The following is an 18,713-nucleotide window of genomic DNA, read 5'->3' on the forward strand; positions in this document are numbered from 1 at the left end:
AGCTATTTTGGAGCAGCTTTTTGAGAACTTCCTGAGGTTTGCTGTTTTTGTATTTTTATTTTTAGATTTTACTTTTTTCCCCCATGTAAGTAATGTTGGATTTCCTTTTAAAATTAATCTTTCCTAGAATATGGTGAGCTTTTCTTTATTTGCAGATGAAAGTCTTTTATTCAGATAAAGAATTTTCTTCAATTATGTCTTTGGTTTTACTTTTCTATTTGTTCAGTTTCTTTCCGACTGTTGTGATTTTTATTGTTATGATTTCTTTGTAATTTAGTCTTGAAAGCTCTCTGTCCAGAGTGACCATAAGCCAAGATAGTCACACTCTAGGAGAGCCTTGAGTAGGGGAAAGTTAGGTTTGGATGTATGTTGGAGACTAAGACCCTCCACATTCCAACGACTTGTCTCGACTTGTCCTGACTTGTCCTAGGCACGAAAAATAGCCTAAGATGAAAATAGCACCCAGCCCTCCAGCTATAGTTCGGAGAAGAATGCATTACAGCTTTCGGTGCCATTGAGATGCTGATTGGGGCTGATTAGCCCACACCCAAGCCTCATCATCCCCCCACTCTATTTTTCTGTTTCTACTTCCTTGTTTTCTGTATATAAAACCTACTAAAAATCCAAGTAAAGTAGACCTTGACAATCATTCGCTTGGTCTCGTTTCTTTCTCTCGCTCATCTCTTTCAGGCACGGTCCCCCTCGCCCCCGCAAGTAACAGAAGGTCGCGCGGGTCGGGACAGATGTATGTGTCAGGTGAGACACAATGAGGAAGGGAAACTAAAATGCATAAAACAGAAAAAATTTATTGCTCATAGGTCCTAGAGAGGTAAGGGGTATTGGTGGGAGGCCAATGAAAAGTGCAGATATGAAAAGGAGCTCAACTAGAGGGTGCGGGGGGAGAGAGAGAGAGGGGAAGGAGAGAGAGGAGGAGAGGGAGAGCACCTGTGGGACTGTTCTTTTATTAAGGTCCACAGGCATTATGACTTAGGCTTTCCTGTGGAGGTTGTGGATTGACTACGTTAAACCCCCCCCCCACACACATGTGAAGGTAGGAATTTATTTATATGACTTTGGTGCTGACCATTAGGTTTTATGGTAGTCAGCAGGTGTGAATATGTTGGCTTTAGGTCAGCGCCTTGAGGAACAAGTGGGCAGTTTTGCAAATAACCACATGAAGACAGGAAGTTTAACTAGGAAGTTTAACAGGAAGTTTTTTAACTAGGCCAAAGGTCACGGGGTACAACTGGGTTTCAAATAACTTAGGTTTAAAAATGCATGCCTAGGCAGCAACTATATTAAACAAATCTATGACACTGAGGATTAAATATGATGCTTATATTGAGTCTTACTTCTCTGCTTTCAATCTTTAATATAATCTTTTTTCTGCGTTTACTTCTTTACTTTTACTTTATGTCATATGGAAGTCTCTTAAAGGTATCTTCCACATAAATTGTTTGTTTTTCTGAATTATTAAGTTTGCTTTTGATTAATTATTTTGTCTTTGGGTTTCCTTAAGTGTATTCCATTTGTTATTATTTTTCAACAAATGTCTGCCTTTATATCAGTTCTTTTTTTTATTTTTTATTTTATAATTAAAAAATTTATTTTATTTTATTATTATTATTATTATTTGTTTGTTTTGTTTTTTTGAGACAGAGTCTCGCTTTGTTGCCTAGGCTAGAGTGAGTGCCATGGCGTTAGCGTAGCTCACAGCAACCTCAAACTCCCGGGCTCGAGCAATCCTCCTGCCTCAGCCTCCCAAGTGGCTGGGACTACAGGCATGTGCACCATGCCCGGCTAATTTTTTCTATATATATTAGTTGGCCAATTAATTTCTTTCTATTTATAGTAGAGACAGGGTCCCACTCTTGCTCAGGCTGGTTTCAAACTCCTGACCTCGAGCAATCCGCCTGCCTCGGCCTCCCAGAGAGCTAGGATTACAGGCATGAGCCACCACGCCCAGCCTTATTTTATTATTTTTTTTAACACTTTCTTGAACAGTATGCTAGCACTTTTTGTAATGGGTCTTTGCTCCAATTTTATTAAGGTCTTATTATCTGTACCTTTCTTTTTCTAAAATATGATCCTGTTTTATGAAAAATATGTTGTTAGAGATCTGATCATCCTCCTAATTTTGAGTGAAATATTTCTTCTTTCTTATAATGCAGTTTGTTTTTGATATGTTATGTTTTGTTTTTTTCCCTTGCTTATACACATATCTATAAGTGCAAACAATTATGTCTTCTATTTGCAAACAGAAGGGTGGATGGAATTTCATGATTGGCTCTCATTGCTTGTATACTGGTTATGTCCCCTTGTAAGATTCAGGCTTCGATGGCAGGTTAATTACCACAGCTTCTGGTACAGTTTGTAAGACACAGGAAAAAAAATTTCTAGCTTCGTTTTGTTAGATTTAACTGAGGTATTTCTCTTTTCTCTATTTTGTTCTTTGCCCAAGGTAGAATATCTGAAAAAGAGTCTTTAGCTCTTTATTGGGGTATATTAATTTAAACAAACAAACAAACAATCCCCCGAAAAAAACTGTTTCCTTCAGCATGTGCTACTTCTAATAAACTTATTTTTTTCCTTAGATAACTATACGAATTATTTAGGATTTTTTCATCTGCAATTAACAAAAGATACAACTCAAATACAACAATTATTTGAAGAATAGGCATATTTATTAACTCATATATTAAGAAGTCTAGGGGCAGAGTGGCTCCAGGGCTTATTCATTTGGTGGATGGAATAGTAATATATTATTACGACAGATGTTTTCCATCTTTTTCCTCTACCATCTTTGATATGCTGGATACTCTCCTCATAATTAAAAGATGGCTATAGAAGTTCCAGTTCTCAAATCCTCACATAGCTTTATATATAGGCAGAAAAGAACCAAAAAGTTTAACTGAGTCTCCTTCACCAGAAAGAACACCTTCCTGAGGAGCTCTCTGGAAGATACTTCCTCATATCTTGTTGGAAAAAAATTGTGTTACATGGTCATTCCTAAATTATTTGTAAGAGGAATGAATTTCCATAACTGGTTTAAGTCAGTGGTTCTCAACCCTGTCAGAATATAAATTACTTGGGCAACTTAAAAACAAAAACAAAACAAAACCCTGACCACAAACCAATTAAATCAGAATATCTGAAAGTGGCCTATGGTTATCTGTGTTTTTACAAGTTCCCATTTATTGTGTAAGCAGATTTGGAGAATCATTGGTTTAACCTAAATTCAAAATCCAAGCCCTGGGGCTAAGGAGGGACCCAGCCTTCTCAGAAGTGCATGGCCATTGGATACCTGAGCAAATTCAGGATCTTGTAATCAGGAGGAGCACTGGTTGATGAGCAGTCAGTTTTGTTCTATGCAACTGGCTGCCATTTTGTGTGCTGGGAGTTGAAACGTCTCCATCCCTGTATAAACGAAGGAGCCAGTGAGTATGCAGATATGTGCCTTCACTGTGGCTAACTTGGAAGAGAATTCCCTTGGGTTTGGGGGAGCTCTGTTTTGTTCGATATACAGCTAGTTTATGGAGTGAGGGCAAAAAGTTGTGGTGAATCCAAGCCTTGCCCTTTGTTCGGGCACTTCTGTCGCTCCGTTTCAGTCAATTGAGCAAAGGTAATTAAAAAAATACTTCTCGATCCATTTGATCCATTTGCATCAGAGCTGTGAGGAGCAGGACTTTGGCACATGGTGGGGTTTTTTTTTTTTTTTTGAGGCTGAGTTCTTACTCTATTGCCCTGAGTAGAGTGCAGTGGCGTCAGCCTAGCTCACAGCAACCTGAAATTCCTGGGCTCAAGTGATTCTCCTGCCTCAGCCTCGCAAGTAGCTGAGACTACAGGTGCCCACCTGCTAATTTTTCTATTTTTAGTAGAGATGGGGGACTGGCTCTTCCTCAGGCTGGTCTTGAACTCCTGAACTCAAGCTTTCCTCCCCCCACATCCTCCCAGAGTGCTGGGATTACAGGGTAAGCCACCATGCCCGGCCCAGTGTTCTTTTTCATTTGTAATATCGTTTAAAATTTTTTTATTCTTTCCATCCTTATTTAGCTATTTCCCAATATTTTCCGCCAGACTAAGCTCTTTGAGATAAGGGAATGTGTTTGTATTCCCGACTGCATGCCCATTGTCAAATACACACGTGGAGTAGAGGAAGGGCTCTACAAATACTTGGTGAATTAACGAACACACTTCTCTGCTCTGATCACCAGTCCAGGCCATGCTCAGGTTGTGGTTTCCCAACCTAGAACCTAGGGTTTTCTGAATTCTTTCAATTTCTATAGGCTATTCTCCACTTAGCCCAAATAATTCTTTTAACCCTTAAGTGAGATCATATCATTCTTCTGTGCAAAAACTTTCCCCTTCGATGCAAAATCAAAGCCAATGAATTCTGAATCACTTCTAACACTCTGCGATCTGGAATCCTGGCTTTTCTTTGGCCTCATCTCTTACTTTTCTCTTCCTCATTTATTCCAACCCAACCGCATCCCTTCCTTGCTGTTCCTGAACACACCAAGTGTATTCCTACTCCAGGGCATTTACTTGCTGTTCCCTGTGTTCAGGACACTTTTCTTACAAATGGCCACACAGCTCACTCCATCCCCTCCTTCCATCTTTGCCCAAACGCCACAGAAACTTCCGTGACCAGCCTATTTAAAACACCCATTTAAACCCTCATCAGTCCTTGTTTCCTTTCCTGCTTTGTTTTCTCCTCTGTGTTTATTGTCATTATCACCTGCAATACTATACATTTACATGTTTGTTGGCTCATTCTATGTCATCCCCTAGAAAAGTACAAGTTTTTGAAGGGCAGAAATTACAGCCTTCATTATTTATAGCTAGATCCCTGTTGCTAGGAACAGTGATTGTCAAAGAGTTGGTACTCAATAAAAAATTGATGAATGAACAAATAATTGGCTTTCTTTACCAGTACACTGGGGAAAACAATACCTGCCCTGTAGTTTTCCTATGTGCATTAGTGATAATATATATGAAGTCATTGGCACAAAGCCTAGCACATAGTAGTTGTTCAACAAATTATAGCTTTTGTTATTTTTATAATAAGGTAAAAGCCCAAACATAGCCTGTTGCATTTAATTAATTAATATCTATGGAGAAATGATCTGTCATGTCCAAGGTGCCATTTGTATAGAGTGTAAAGATAGAGAAGGCATAGATCTGACCCTTGTAGGTGTAGTAAACATGCAGACTATTTCTCATGTTTAGGCACCCCAAATTCTTGAACCATATTTAAATTTCTAGAGAGTTTCCAGATATCTCAAGCATTGATAGGAAGGTTTTTCAACAACAAAAAATAAACTCACTTGCAAATTCTTCCTCTGCAAGCATGGTTTTGAATATTAGAGTAGTGCATCTCTTTTTGTGGGTCATATTGTTTTCTAGGAATCTAAATGTCTCTAGGAAAGGTAGATCCCAAACTCACAGACTGCTAATGGATCTAAGATCTAAATCACCACCTTTATCTATAGTTATGCTCTGTAGCTAACTATGCCAAATATCACCCACACCTCTATATCATGAATAGGTGCATCTAACTCTATGTATAAATATAGAGAAATAAATAGCATGCTTTTATTATTATGAAGTCTTTTAAGCCAAGAAAACAACGGGGAGGAAATATAATGAACATGAGTGTTAATCAAATCTTAACATTTTGCCAGATGCTGTTGAATACCCCTATTTTCTTTCCCAGATTCTATTCTGAGTTCTCTTTCTCACCAGAGATAATCCTGACTTGGTTGTTTCTCATTATTATCATTTTCTGTTTGTTCATCTTATAACTAGTGAATTCTAGATGTAAATACCAGATAAGCCTTGATTTACCTTCAGATTCATATTAGAATAAAACAAAAGAAACAAAATAGGATATCTGATTTTGAACTCAGAATGTCTACCTTCTCTTGAAAAATCAGGAAACCTGGCTAATCCAGGACTGGTGGTCAGCAGGACTTGAGAGATGGCTGTCTCCTTATCAGCAGGGTTGCACTGAATGTCTGCTAACTTCAGGGTTGTCTCATTTATATTTCTTATCAATTTGCATTTGTGCCTTCTGTCTTCTGAACTTTTAACTTAATTAAAAGTGTTTCTTCTTGGCCTATCTTCTGCTTCATTTCTATCTTAATTCATTTGGTTGTGCATTTCTGCTTGGCCAACTATTCTTTTGTGGAAGAAGATGGAAGCAAAATTGGTGTTTTCCCTTTTCAGATTGCCCAAGTGACCAGTTTACCTAACTTCAAGCAGTGGGCCTAATGTTCCATATTTTTCTTGAATTGAATGCAGTGAGTAATGCCCCTCCGCTTTTATCCCCTTGACATTGTTTTATGAGACTGGCATTATTTGGAGTTTGAAGAAGTTCACACACCCCTTCTCAGCCCTTCAAAGCTTTAAATTGTGACACTAAGCTGTCAGGGGTTATAATCCCCAATTATCTGTACTTTTTGTTGACTTGGTATATATTTTGTTCCATTTTTGTTGTCAAAAGAAATTCTTAAACCAGGAATGAGTAATAAATAAAGGGAAAGACCCATGGTTTCATACTTCAAGGCCTATGTGGAGAAAATTAAGTCCAATAACAAAGAATTCTTTTTATACATTTTAATTATTCATGTTGTTTTGAGAATAGTTAATGACCATCAGGGAAAGTATGATACTCTCAATAATTTATGATAATGTTGGATTATAAATACAACACTATTTATTGAATACTCTGAGGACAAACAAATGACAAATTGGGAAAAATATTAACATATATAATTTCCTAATATACAGTTCCTCCAACACTTCTTTCTGGAACATTGGATTATTCCCCCCAATTTATCTATTTGGTAGCAATCCAAGAAATCACTATGCTGGTTTTATTCCCATATAGAACCATATACAGGTTCTTTTCAGTTTCAAAGTCCAGTCACTGGCAATCACAAATTCTTTCATACTCATTATGGCCATGAAACATAGTTGACAGTGTACCACACTATAGTTTTTGCATTCCCTTAGAAGCGAAGTACATTCTTGATCCAGATCCTAGGTTCTATTGTGCAAGTTTCTAAAGACTTTAAACAGTAAAATGTAATTTATTTTATTTTCTTTAATGACAGAGTTGTAATTCTTTTTTTCCCAGAATTTTAGTTTTTGATACACTTTGTTGGATGAAATTGTATGATTTTTCATTAGCTTATATTTGAAAGACAGAGATAGGATAAATTACCTTAAAGAAATTAAATAGAAAATTCAGGGAAAACTTACCAAGGTGATTTTAGACTCTCCTCAATTTCTTTGAAGGAGGGAGGCCTTTATCCCACTAAGTGTTCTTGGTGACATTTACATGTCTCTCTGCTCTTTAATGAGGAGCTTGCAGTCATTTAGCTACAGACTTTTAATCTGGCAGAACATAAATATTAATACCTCCTGATGAAGTAGTTTTGTTTTCTATACTGAAACATTTTCTTAAAATTCTGTATTTGGAGGAAAACTATAACCTTCTGGAAATGTAAACTGGAGTGTTACTTTTGTCAAGAATGAAAGGCCATCTGGCTTTCTTTTATATGGCAAATAAATATGTTGCAGAATATAGTTTTCTTTGGGAAAAGTGTGGGCATGTAGAACATATAATATACACTGTAGTAAAGTTATGCTACTTTCATTATTGTATGGATTTTGTGACACTACTGTGAAAAAGTTCAAATTGCATATTAAAACTAAGTGTACTCCAAAGGAAAGATACCACCAACTTCGTTTTTAAAAGAAACAGTATTTATTAAGAAATTATATGCTGAATTCTCCTACAGTCTGTGAAGATGGTTTCTCCATTTCCACAGCACAAGACAACAGCTAAGAGCATCTGGAAAACACTTGCAATACTTGGGAGTGGAGAATTCCCAGGAATAGGAGAGGAAATGAAGTGATGTATGCACTAAGTTAAACTTTTGGATCCAAAGACAAGACAATCATTTCCTTGGCAATCTAGTTCTCACCTATAAGACCATTAAAACTTGTCCAAGGAATCTCCGACCCAGACTGAAGTATTAGGTAATAATTGGATCACTTTAGTTCAGTAGAGTGGAGCATGCTCATCTTAATCACAGGTAAAACCAGCAGTCCTTTAACTATTATAACATATCTGCAATATTTGCATTCTTTATTAATAAAAATGGTGCTTATAGAGGGCAGAAATATAACTCTTTCAAATATTTTACCCTTACGATCTGAAATACTTTAAACTATAAATTAAAAATAAATTATAAAAACTAGCATAAGATGTGTCTTCTCTTACATGACATTGTTGGAAATAAGCTTTAAACATAGAACTGCAGTATCACCTGACTTCATATATGATCAACAGTGAAACATGCTAATCATAAAAATAGCTTTTACAAATATACATTTGTATATAGTGTCTCCCTTACCATTCATAAATGTCTTTCACATTTTAAGACTTAAAAAAAAAACATAATTAGCAAAGGGGAAAACACATTTACAATTTAAATCATAAAAACCTGACAGTTGTACAGCTTAGAACATAGAAGAAATGGAATTTCTAAAATTTAGCAATACTGTCCATTTTATTTATTTGGGTTTTTATATAAATTGAACCAAAGATGCTGCTATCCAACAAGAAACCTCCTTTCACATTTCTGGGGGTTGTCACAGTTTCTCATTTCAGCTTTGCGGCATCACGCATTACTTCAGATCACTTTATCTGTAGAAACTGAGAAAAGAAAGAAAATATTTTAAAATAACAGAGATTTGTGTTTCCATTGTTCATAGCATAGGTATGCTACATGTAAGTTAGATTTTAAGGTTAAATCAGGAAAAGGATAAAGGAAGTGTTAGACATTTAGGACAAATATTTTTGATGGTAGGTTCTTAAATCCTTTGTTCTAGGCAACTCTAAAATTATTTCCATTTATAGCATGCTATGATGTTTTTTAATCTAGCTAATTCAGTGCCAGAGATCAGCAATTATTTTTCAACTTGAGCTCTTGTCCAAGTCAGAGGGGCACCACCTGAAGTCCTAGCCTAGTAAAGAGATTTAAATTGCTCATGAATCTTTGCTGCTCCTAACAAGAGCAAGCCTAGGATACTTTTCTCCCTCTAAGAGGCTTTGAACAGTTCAGTCCTAAGCCTTGTGCATCTGGGTTAGGAGAAAAAAACCAATACATATCTGACCAGAGTTACACAATTGTAGTTGTAAAAGAAGTAAGTCAGAAACGTGGAAGATTTCATGGTGCTATCATGAGTCTGAAACATCATATATGAGACAAAATTCAATTGGCTGAAGAATTGAATTGAGAAGAGAAATATGAATATGACTATGAAGATAAAATAATGCAGGAGTCTACCAACAGGAAAACTCATTTGTTTATATTAGGCTTCTATCACGTTCCAGACCCTTATATTTAGATAGAAAATATAATTACACCTATTGTCATCTCATCAATTTCAAAGGTCTTTGTACTTAGAAAAGCTATGTTGCTGAGACATTTTAATTTCCTATGAATAGCCAAAGAATTAGGTAACTTGACCTTTTATTAAAGTTTTGAAATCCATGATATAAAGAGTATGAGAGACTGAATATGGCAGGTAGGTGGTGAGGATGGCCCTGGATGTCTACAGCCCAGATCTCATGCCTGGCCAGGATTCCTGACTAAAAGGAACTCAGTAAACCTGGGTGGTAATTTCTCTTTCTTCATGCTTGGCATATTTCATGTGCATGAATAAATACATTTAAATAATTTCAGTTAACAGGGGTACTGTTCTCTTTAGTGAGTATACTTTTTAATTCTAAGAAGACTTAAAATAAATATAAAATATTTAAAAGAAGAAAAACCATAGTAGTAATATTTTTGTTTTAAGAAAAAAATCTATGAAAATTTGGTGCTTTAAGTTCTTTTGTTATTCAAAAGCACTTAGCTTACTAAAGTGACAGTTTTGTGCTTTTAGTTTAGAATATATAATTAAAAAATTGATTGCGATATAGGATTTCAGTTTTATGATTTGAAATCTTACTTTGTTTGTGCATGATATTGAAAAGTCTAAGAAAACATTGGGCCTGCATAATGATACATTTAATTTGTTTGATTTTAAGAAATTTTTCATTCTCAGAAAGACTTTTCCTGTTAAACCAGACAAATGAAGTACTTAAGAACAAGATATCAAATATGAAAGGATGACATTGTTAGTGAACCATCTAAGGGAGAAAAAAAATTTCTGCATATAATGCCCCTTTGTTTACTTAACCACCTGTGGCTTAACTTGTCTTTAAGAGTTTGTTTCAATAGAACTTGGGAAGAGTACTGAGCAGAAAGAAAGGACACAGCCCTCCCCCACGTCTGCCAGATCACATTCTGAGGAGAGGGATAAAGCCAAACTAGCAGAGAGAAAGAACAAACACAGCAGCCTCCTGTTAGCATTTTGCAGCAGCTACTTTTTTTTTTTTTATCCTTTATAACCCCAATAAAAGCCCAAGCTGCTTATCCTTGGGGATGGTACTTCTTTCTCTCATGCTGTTCCCTTTCCTCTCTTGGAAAGTTAAATAAACTTCTTGCTTCAAAACCTATACTAATCTTTGAGTTGAAAATTCTTTCTCATCCACGGTACAAGCTCCCACCCTAAGAAAGTATATTAGTAAATTTACAAATCCATTTACAACATTTGAGCACATTTAATTAACTAATCTGAGACAATCAAAGGACTCTGAGCAGTACTTTGTAAAACTTGCTATACTTAGAAATATAATCCTAATAATAAATGCCTAACCTTCTTATTTTAAAACTTTAATAAATCAGATCCTTTCATAGTTCTTAAGTGTGATGATTGGGTTTTCATGTTCATGTGTGAGATACGCCTCCCTCAAACTTTGTTATCATGTGAGCACATTACATGTCTGACATGAAGACAAAAAAGAAAGAAACAAAAAGAAAAGAAAAAAAAGGAAAAAAACTTTTAATAAAGAGAACTTAACTAAATATAAATAAAATATACACTCTTAATAGTCTTTTCTACAGTCAAAAGCATTAAAAGAGCCTTATATTCCTAGGAAGAGAACTTCCATGAGTATGAGTAAGGCACAAGTACATTTTGATACTGTTATTTCTTTCTCTCTCTTTTCGTTTCTCTCCCCTACTCCCTCTTTCATTTTCTCCTTCTTTTTCTCCTTACTCAATCTATACTCTATACCTATTACACATATATGCCTTTCTAAAAATGAAAACATTGTTGAAATGTGTTCCTCGTGTAGTTCCAGGCTGTGTTTATGTGTGCGGGAAGAGTCAAATAGTCTTTAAAGCACAAAGTTTTGAACTTATTGTACAAAATAAGCATGCCACTTTTTTGCATAGTATAAAGAAAGTTTTGTATATAACCCATACCAAAAGTTATCAATTATCAATATGAGAATAATTTAAGAAATAAAATGAAATTGACCTATATACTGATACTGATATATAAAAATAATGTGTTGCAATTTTTGAGTTTTGATTGATAGCACTTGTGCGCAGGAAGGAAATAAGGCTATTTATGTGATTGCAATTGCACCCTTTTCTTCAAGGCCTCCATTGATTGCTTTCTTATTATAAATGGAAAATGCTGAATTCATTTCCATAATTTGTAGCAGCTAGGTATGTAAAATTTACTAATTGTCATATTTCCCAGGTTAAGTCCTGGCAGATTACATTAATTTTGTATATTCTTACACCATCCTGCATGTCTCAAAAAAGATAATGGTTGATTGGCAACTATTCACTTTATTAAGAAGAAAAAAACAACCTGCAGGTTTAATATTTCATTACACCCAGCACAATTTTTTCTTACCCCTTCCTTTCCTCCTTAATTGTAAATGATTACGTAAAAATAATTATCCTAGGAAGAAGAAAGGTAGGTTTAAAAATAATTTATTGAAGTCTTGCTTCTTGCCATAAGGCTTCAAAGCATTTGCCTGTCACTGGTATGAAACAAAAGCTTCATTAACTTTGCATTCTGAAGTAGGTATGACTAACTATATGGATACAAGTCACGAATATGATTCTCTTTATCTAAAAACAATGGCAAAACATATTTACAAAGCTTTTCATAGAACTCACAGTCTGAGCAAAGACTTGCTGTTGGCTTGCAATGGCCTGGGAGAAGGGGGACAAATGACATCGTTCTTGCTACCTTTTTGTCAAGAAAGTCACTTAAGGAGCTGATTGGTTCGGTATACAGTAAAACTAATTGTGCTCTCCTTCTCTTGAATAGTGGGTAATTTATCTACTGGCTACATGGGAGCTTGGGTGCTTTTAAAACAAATTCTCCTGATGATGAATGCTTTTTCAACTCTCAATCTCTCCCATTTCTGAAACACAACAAAGAGAGCTACTCAAATGGGACTGGATCGTATTGAACCAAGCAATTTACTTCTTTTTGACAAAGATGAAAAGGATAGTATTAATCTATAGGGCAAGCATATTTAATTTTAGACCTCACACATTAGTCTGTTTGAAATAAAATAAGTACAGCAATATATAAAATAAATACACCTTATTTACAGCTGTACTAAAAAAATCATACTTTTAAATGTCTTGTGACTTCTTTAGTAGTAGAAAAGCTTCTGTTATTTTTTTTTCCTAATTGGGATTTATAACTAATAAGAAATTAGAGAAATCTAGATAATCTGTATATTTAGGTAGCAAATGCAAAAAAGGTGAAAGAAACTATGTGGCTAAAACAGTCCACATAATATTTTATAGAAAAGTGAAATCTTATGAACAAGAATTATCTGTATTTGTTGCCGTCATTGATCACATATCTTGAGTAATTGTTCAGCCACTCACTATTTATGGACAATGTGAATATATTTAGCTTTTATGATCCCTCATTATAAATAAGATACAATTCAATTCTAATTTTTTAGTAACAAACAAATTCCAAGCATCTACTGTTCATTGTAAGTTAAAACTTGCCTTCTATTAAAAAAACTCTCTGGGACAAAATTATATCATACTTTTTGGCCAAAAGAATCACATCACAAAAACGTTAATGGAATGAAAACTGAAAGAGGCAGTAACGTATTGGAATGGCTACAAACGAAGGCAACTGCTCAATTATGTAGTTCTTGGAGGCTGAATAGTCTCTGTGCCTCAGATGATGGTCATTTAGGGCACAGGAGGGTGAGTCAGGAAACACAAGAGAAAAAAATTGTAGTAACCCATGAGAACCTTGGATATAAGACTCAAATAATCAGAAAAGAGACTATGCAATGTCACTTAAGAGAGGTAGAAGGTTTCTAGGTCTTTGAGAATTGACTAAATTTACTGAATCCAAATAAACTATCTTCCTATAAATATTACAAAGACACTGTCAAACTTTTGCATCATTCATGTTTTAGTTTAGTGTATGAGATTAATTTATAGATACAATATAAAGAGATTTTGATATTGAACTGAACATAATATGCTAACATAAAATTATAATTAGAACTATGATATCTTTTATAGATACTTGGATTGGGACATGGCTTACCATATGCTATATTTAAAAAAACCCATCTTTTTCAGAGTTAATGACATCAGTTCCTCTAATTACTGCTATATTTAACAAAGACATTAGTGCAGTAATAGTTTCAACATGTAGACACACAGATCATTTGTGTTTGGGGAGTATGTTTCACTTAATTGAAATCACAAATAATTGTCAAATAAGATGCAAATAGTGTCTTTTATTTTGGACTGATTATAGCGATAATTTTTTAGTGTGGTAAGATACAAGGGATCATGTATCTGTATTCTCCATCGTAACTTCAGAAGCATCAGAAAACCACAGGAGTAGAATGGTTAAGCAGGTGATGTCGGATTGTAGAGTGATATAGTCTCACCTCCCAACCAAAGCAGCAGTGCCTTTCACAGTGATTATGGCTGATAAGTATGTAGTTTTGTCTTGATTACCTCAAGAGAGAACTCTTTTCCTCACAAGGCAGCTTGCTCCGTCTATAGATAATCATGGTTAGAAAACCTACAGAGTATGGTGCCAGGCAGCCAGGCAGACTTTGAGAGGTATTGAAGTATCTGATACTTCAATGGCAATAGATGGCAAGAGACAGGAAGACAGAGACCAACTCCAGGGGGAGGTGGATTGGTTTTAGATAGAACGTTAAGACAGGAATCTGAAGTATAAGACATTCATTACTTTATTTTTTGTGAACAAACACGTTTGTTCCCGGGAATAAAGCAGGATCCAGGTATTAGAATAATTCTAGGACATGTAATAAGTTTACAGCAAGAATGTTTTAAAGTCGGAGACATATGAATTACTTAGCTAAGGCTTCCTTAATTTGCTACAAAGAGAGATAACACAATGTCTATTATTAGAGGTTGCACCTGGGTTATTAGAATCTGGAACTGGGCTAAGCCTATGGGTGTGGATCACAATCATCATAATAATGCTTATTTGTATAGTGTGTGGAAGTTTATAAATAGTCCATATGTATAGTCTCATTGGATTTTCGTAACAAACCAGTGAAGTAGTTTGTTGGGCGAGAATCATCTTCATATTAGTTATTAATTCTAGACTCAGGAGCGAGTGTCTTGCCTACATCAAACCCAGACTAGAGCTTTCCCTAACATTCTGTTCTGCCCAACAGTGGAAAGAAGCACAATAGGGAGGCAACTGGGTACACCCCTAATTTTAGCACAGATGATCTTAACTGGAATGTGAAAATACACTGGTGCCCTTACAATGAGTGGGAGAAAAGGGATGGAATTACTGGGAACATACCAGGACGTGCACATAACCTTCCAAACCTGCTTTTCCCTTATTTGTACCAGATCTGCCCACTTCTTTTTGGTCTTGTTTTGAGCTAATTCAAAACCATTTTAATTAAAAACTTGCTTTTAGCAATTGTCTAAAAAAGATCTTTAATGTTATAAGACTACATTTGATTAAGAAAAAAAATTAACTTTAGAGTAAAATTATCTAGCGTGGGCTACATAATTTTATTTAAAATGTCTGTGTAAAATTCAATTAATTTAATACTGAAAAAAAATAGAATCACATTGCTAAATTATGTGATTTACCAGAACATGGATGTTCTGTTACATACACAGTAACATTTCTCTTATTTTTTTCCAAACTATGCTCTGACATTTTCTGAAGAGAATGATAATTGTGTTTTGGGATCACTGACAATTTTATATTTTATTTAACTAATTGAATTGATAAATTATAATAGTTTTATTTGGTACATGATTTATGTTTGATCATGCATCGATTCCTAATTTTTCATACTAATTATATACTGTCTTAACAACCAGTAGTTACTCTCAATGCTGGAAATAACAATAATAATTTTAGGACTGTACTTTAACTTGCTTAAGTTAATCACAATGAGAAAAGCCAAATGCTGATTAATGCTAAGATTATTATGAACATCAAAATTTCACATGTTTGACTGCTTTCTATAGGTCCTTGGGGAATTAATTTTAGCACTGTAGGTGGAAATATTTAAAAAATCATTTCATATCTAACAGAAAAATATGATATAGAATTGACTGCGTTAGAGGTATAATTTTAAAAGCCCTTTGAAATGATCATTCTGAATAGCTGGGGGAAATGTTGTCATGGTTTTTTAACAATTAATTAAATTAAATTAAATTAATTGTATTGTATATACCATTCAAAAAATTAGAAAATAATAAAATAATTTCAATTTTAAAACTGAGTAAAATTAATCTGAGGTGAGTGAAATAGTAAGGTGAAAAAATACTTATGCTATTACTGTATTATAAATTTTTTATCAGTATTTTCAGGAAACTTAGTTAATTTAAAAAAATGTTAAGTCTTAAAGCTTTGGAATATTACCAAAATACCTTAACACTGAAATTATGCAGGATATAATAGAATCCCAGATGATTTAGAAGATATTTCAGAGTCTTGTAGTACCTTAAATTACCATGATTATAAAAGAATTTCCAGAATTATAACATATATAGAAGATATTGAAAATTGGGCTTTATCTATCTTATATATGGACTGATCATGTCATATCCTCTGCAAGTTACTTTTTAAAGTAGGTTTTGTATAATAGCTCACTTACCTCTGTTTTCCTTTTTTCATTATATGAGAATAGAGAATTTAGAAACAGTATTTGTTATATGATTATACTGGTATGGATTGAGATAAATAAAACCTGAGGGCATTTTAACATTTTAATTTAATAAATTATTGAAATAATTCAATATAAACTGAGTTCTCTTCTAGATGTCTATAAACAAATCTGTTCCCAAATCAGAAAACAAACTTTATTTGAAGGTTTTTGCCTTTATACTCTATTTTCTCTGGTAAATCACACTTTGTGGACCTGAACAGAATGCTATAACATCATCTGTTCATTGGAAATTGACTTTGGTAATCCCTGAGACTCATGAATGCTAGACTGTGTTTTGCTGACAAGAAAGGGCACTGTGTCTGCCTAGCTTTCTGTTGTATCATCTACACCTGGCATTAGTTGATCAATAAATAATGTATGGTATTACTTGGCACAAACACATATGAATATCTTACATTGTATCCTACAACTGTACCGTACATCCCAAACTATAAATTATTTCTACTGCATTTTACAAATACTCAATGGAAAGTCTGAGGCACAAGGAAAGAAAGTCACTTGACCACAATCCTATTAAAAGTGATAAAATAAATCCATCTCAGAATCACATTATTCTGCCCTTACTTGAGGGCCACAAATAAATGTTTGATCTGAAATAAACATCACAGAACAAATGACCCATGTGTGAAGGTCAGCGATAACATGCTCTCCCAACAAACCTTAGGCTGAAAATGTGGGTCCTTGGTGGGAGCCATTTTTAAACAGACTTTGTTCATTTGGGCCTTGGGACTGTATTTTGATTAATAGAGTTTTGGCAGATGAGTGTTAGGGGGCTGGCTGGGCAAGCCAGCCACCCTTGGGTATCTGCGCTGTACTGTTTTGCAGATCATTTTTATTCTTCTAACAATGTAGGCAAGTGAAAGAGCACAGGGAATTAGATTCTGGGTCACGAAGAAGAATTGCAAATATTTACTTATATATGTGCACACAGCTTTAATAAACTTTAAATAAACATTATCAACCTATTTTTAGAGGATGATGGACAATATTTTTTGGAAATGGATTTCTGTGTCATTTTTGTTTCTCCTGCATAATAGGAAATATATATTTTTGTTCTTATTCCCTGGTTCTTAGCACAGAGCATCTAAATCTCTTGTAATTTCCTGAGTGATAAAGGTGATAGGAGCATCTTTTGCTATAATATTGGGTTTTTGTACAGAGCTCATAAACCCCTTGGAATTTCCTAAGGGATGGAAATGTGTTTTGTTATTGATAACAAGCCCATTGAGCTCACCTGAGTCTATGCTAATGCGGTGCCTTAGTGTGGGGTCCCTAGATAGCCTCAAGTTGGAGTTGGTCACCAGAAAGATCAGGTGATTAGAGGCTTGGAACTTTCAGCTCCACTGACCTCTAGGAAGGTGATGGGGCTGGAAACTACACTCTATGAAATTCCTGAACAAGAGATTTGCTGAGCTTCCCACTTGGGGAAAGCATCTGTGTGCTGGGAGGATGGCACAGCCCAACTCCACTGGGACTGAGGCTCCTGTGCTTGAAACCCTTGCAGACCTCACCCTATGCTCCTCTTTATCTGGCTGTTCATATGTACCTTTCATAATGTGCTTTATTATAAACCGGTAAACATAAGCCCTGAATTCTGTGAGCTATCCTAGCAAATTATTGAACTGAAGGAGCAGGTTCATGGGAACTTTGATTTATATCCAGTAGGCCGGAAGCACAGGTAATGGTCTGGGAGGGGCACACTTGTGGCTCTGACTTGGGTGGTGCAAATGCTTAGATGTAACCCAAATGTTTGTACCCCTATAAAAATTTTGTAATAAAAAAAATAAAGTGCTGCTAATATGGAAAAAAAAAGAAGCATAGGTAACAACCTGGGACTTGCATTAGAATCTGAAATGGGTGGAGGAAGTCTTGTGGGATTGAATCCTTAACCTGTGGGTTCTGATGCTACCTACAAGTAGGTAGTGTGAATTGAATTGAACTACAGGACACCCACTTGGTATCCACTGGGTGGATATGGTCCATATGATGCAAAGTGTACTAAACCAGATTGTCCTTTTATTCATATGAGTGGAAGAATTCCAATACTGCCTCCAAAACCAGCAGTTACAACAGCAATACCACCTTCTAGTAGTCAGCTCTGCTGTTACTTCCCGGCATGTAAGAAAATGGAATGTCCCTTCTATCATCCAAAACACTGTAGGTTTAACACTCAGTGTACAAGACCGGATTGCATGTTTTACCATCCCACCATTACTGTACCACCACGACATGCCTTGAAATGGATTCGACCTCAAACCAGCTAATGACACCCAGTCCTGCCAGGCAGAAGATCATGCAGTTTGAATGTTTCTTGGTGTGTGGGGAAAAGCCCCCACACATTTGGTCACAGAAGTGTTCTGTGTTGTGAGAGTATGATAGAAGTAAACAATGTATTTTTTATACTTTACCTATAAAGTAATAGTAATAGCTAACAGTCATTAACTATTTAACGTAATCATCTTGATTGAACCTGTTTGGGTTATAAAAAGAAATAACCAATTTTATCATTTTATATACCATAAGAAGATACCATATCTCACAGAGCAAAAATTTT

General features: G+C 35.1%; 1 protein-coding gene and 1 non-coding gene across 10 annotated transcripts in view; one reads left to right on the plus strand and one right to left on the minus strand.

Annotated features, from left to right (window-relative positions):
* Positions 1–3,927: 3,927 nt before the first annotated feature.
* Positions 3,928–18,713, minus strand: part of RALYL (RALY RNA binding protein like) — a 658,122-nt gene continuing 643,336 nt past the window's right edge. For 3 of the 9 annotated variants that reach the window (XM_076005191.1, XM_076005190.1, XM_020288905.2), the window contains exon 8: positions 3,934–8,728. In XM_076005191.1, coding sequence (XP_075861306.1) covers positions 8,706–8,728 — 23 coding nt within the window. In that variant the 3' untranslated portion in view covers positions 3,934–8,705. Of the gene's footprint in view, positions 8,729–18,713 lie in introns of all 9 variants that reach the window. The other 6 variants (XM_020288900.2, XM_076005189.1, XM_012774230.3 and 3 more) reach the window with 4 other exon arrangements.
* Positions 10,809–10,912, plus strand: LOC142872244 (small nucleolar RNA U13). Its single transcript, XR_012920458.1, has one exon. It is a non-coding gene; the product is annotated as a small nucleolar RNA U13 (small nucleolar RNA).

This window comes from Microcebus murinus, chromosome 7 (assembly GCF_040939455.1).
Source record: "Microcebus murinus isolate Inina chromosome 7, M.murinus_Inina_mat1.0, whole genome shotgun sequence".
Classification (NCBI taxonomy): Eukaryota; Metazoa; Chordata; class Mammalia; order Primates; family Cheirogaleidae; genus Microcebus; species Microcebus murinus.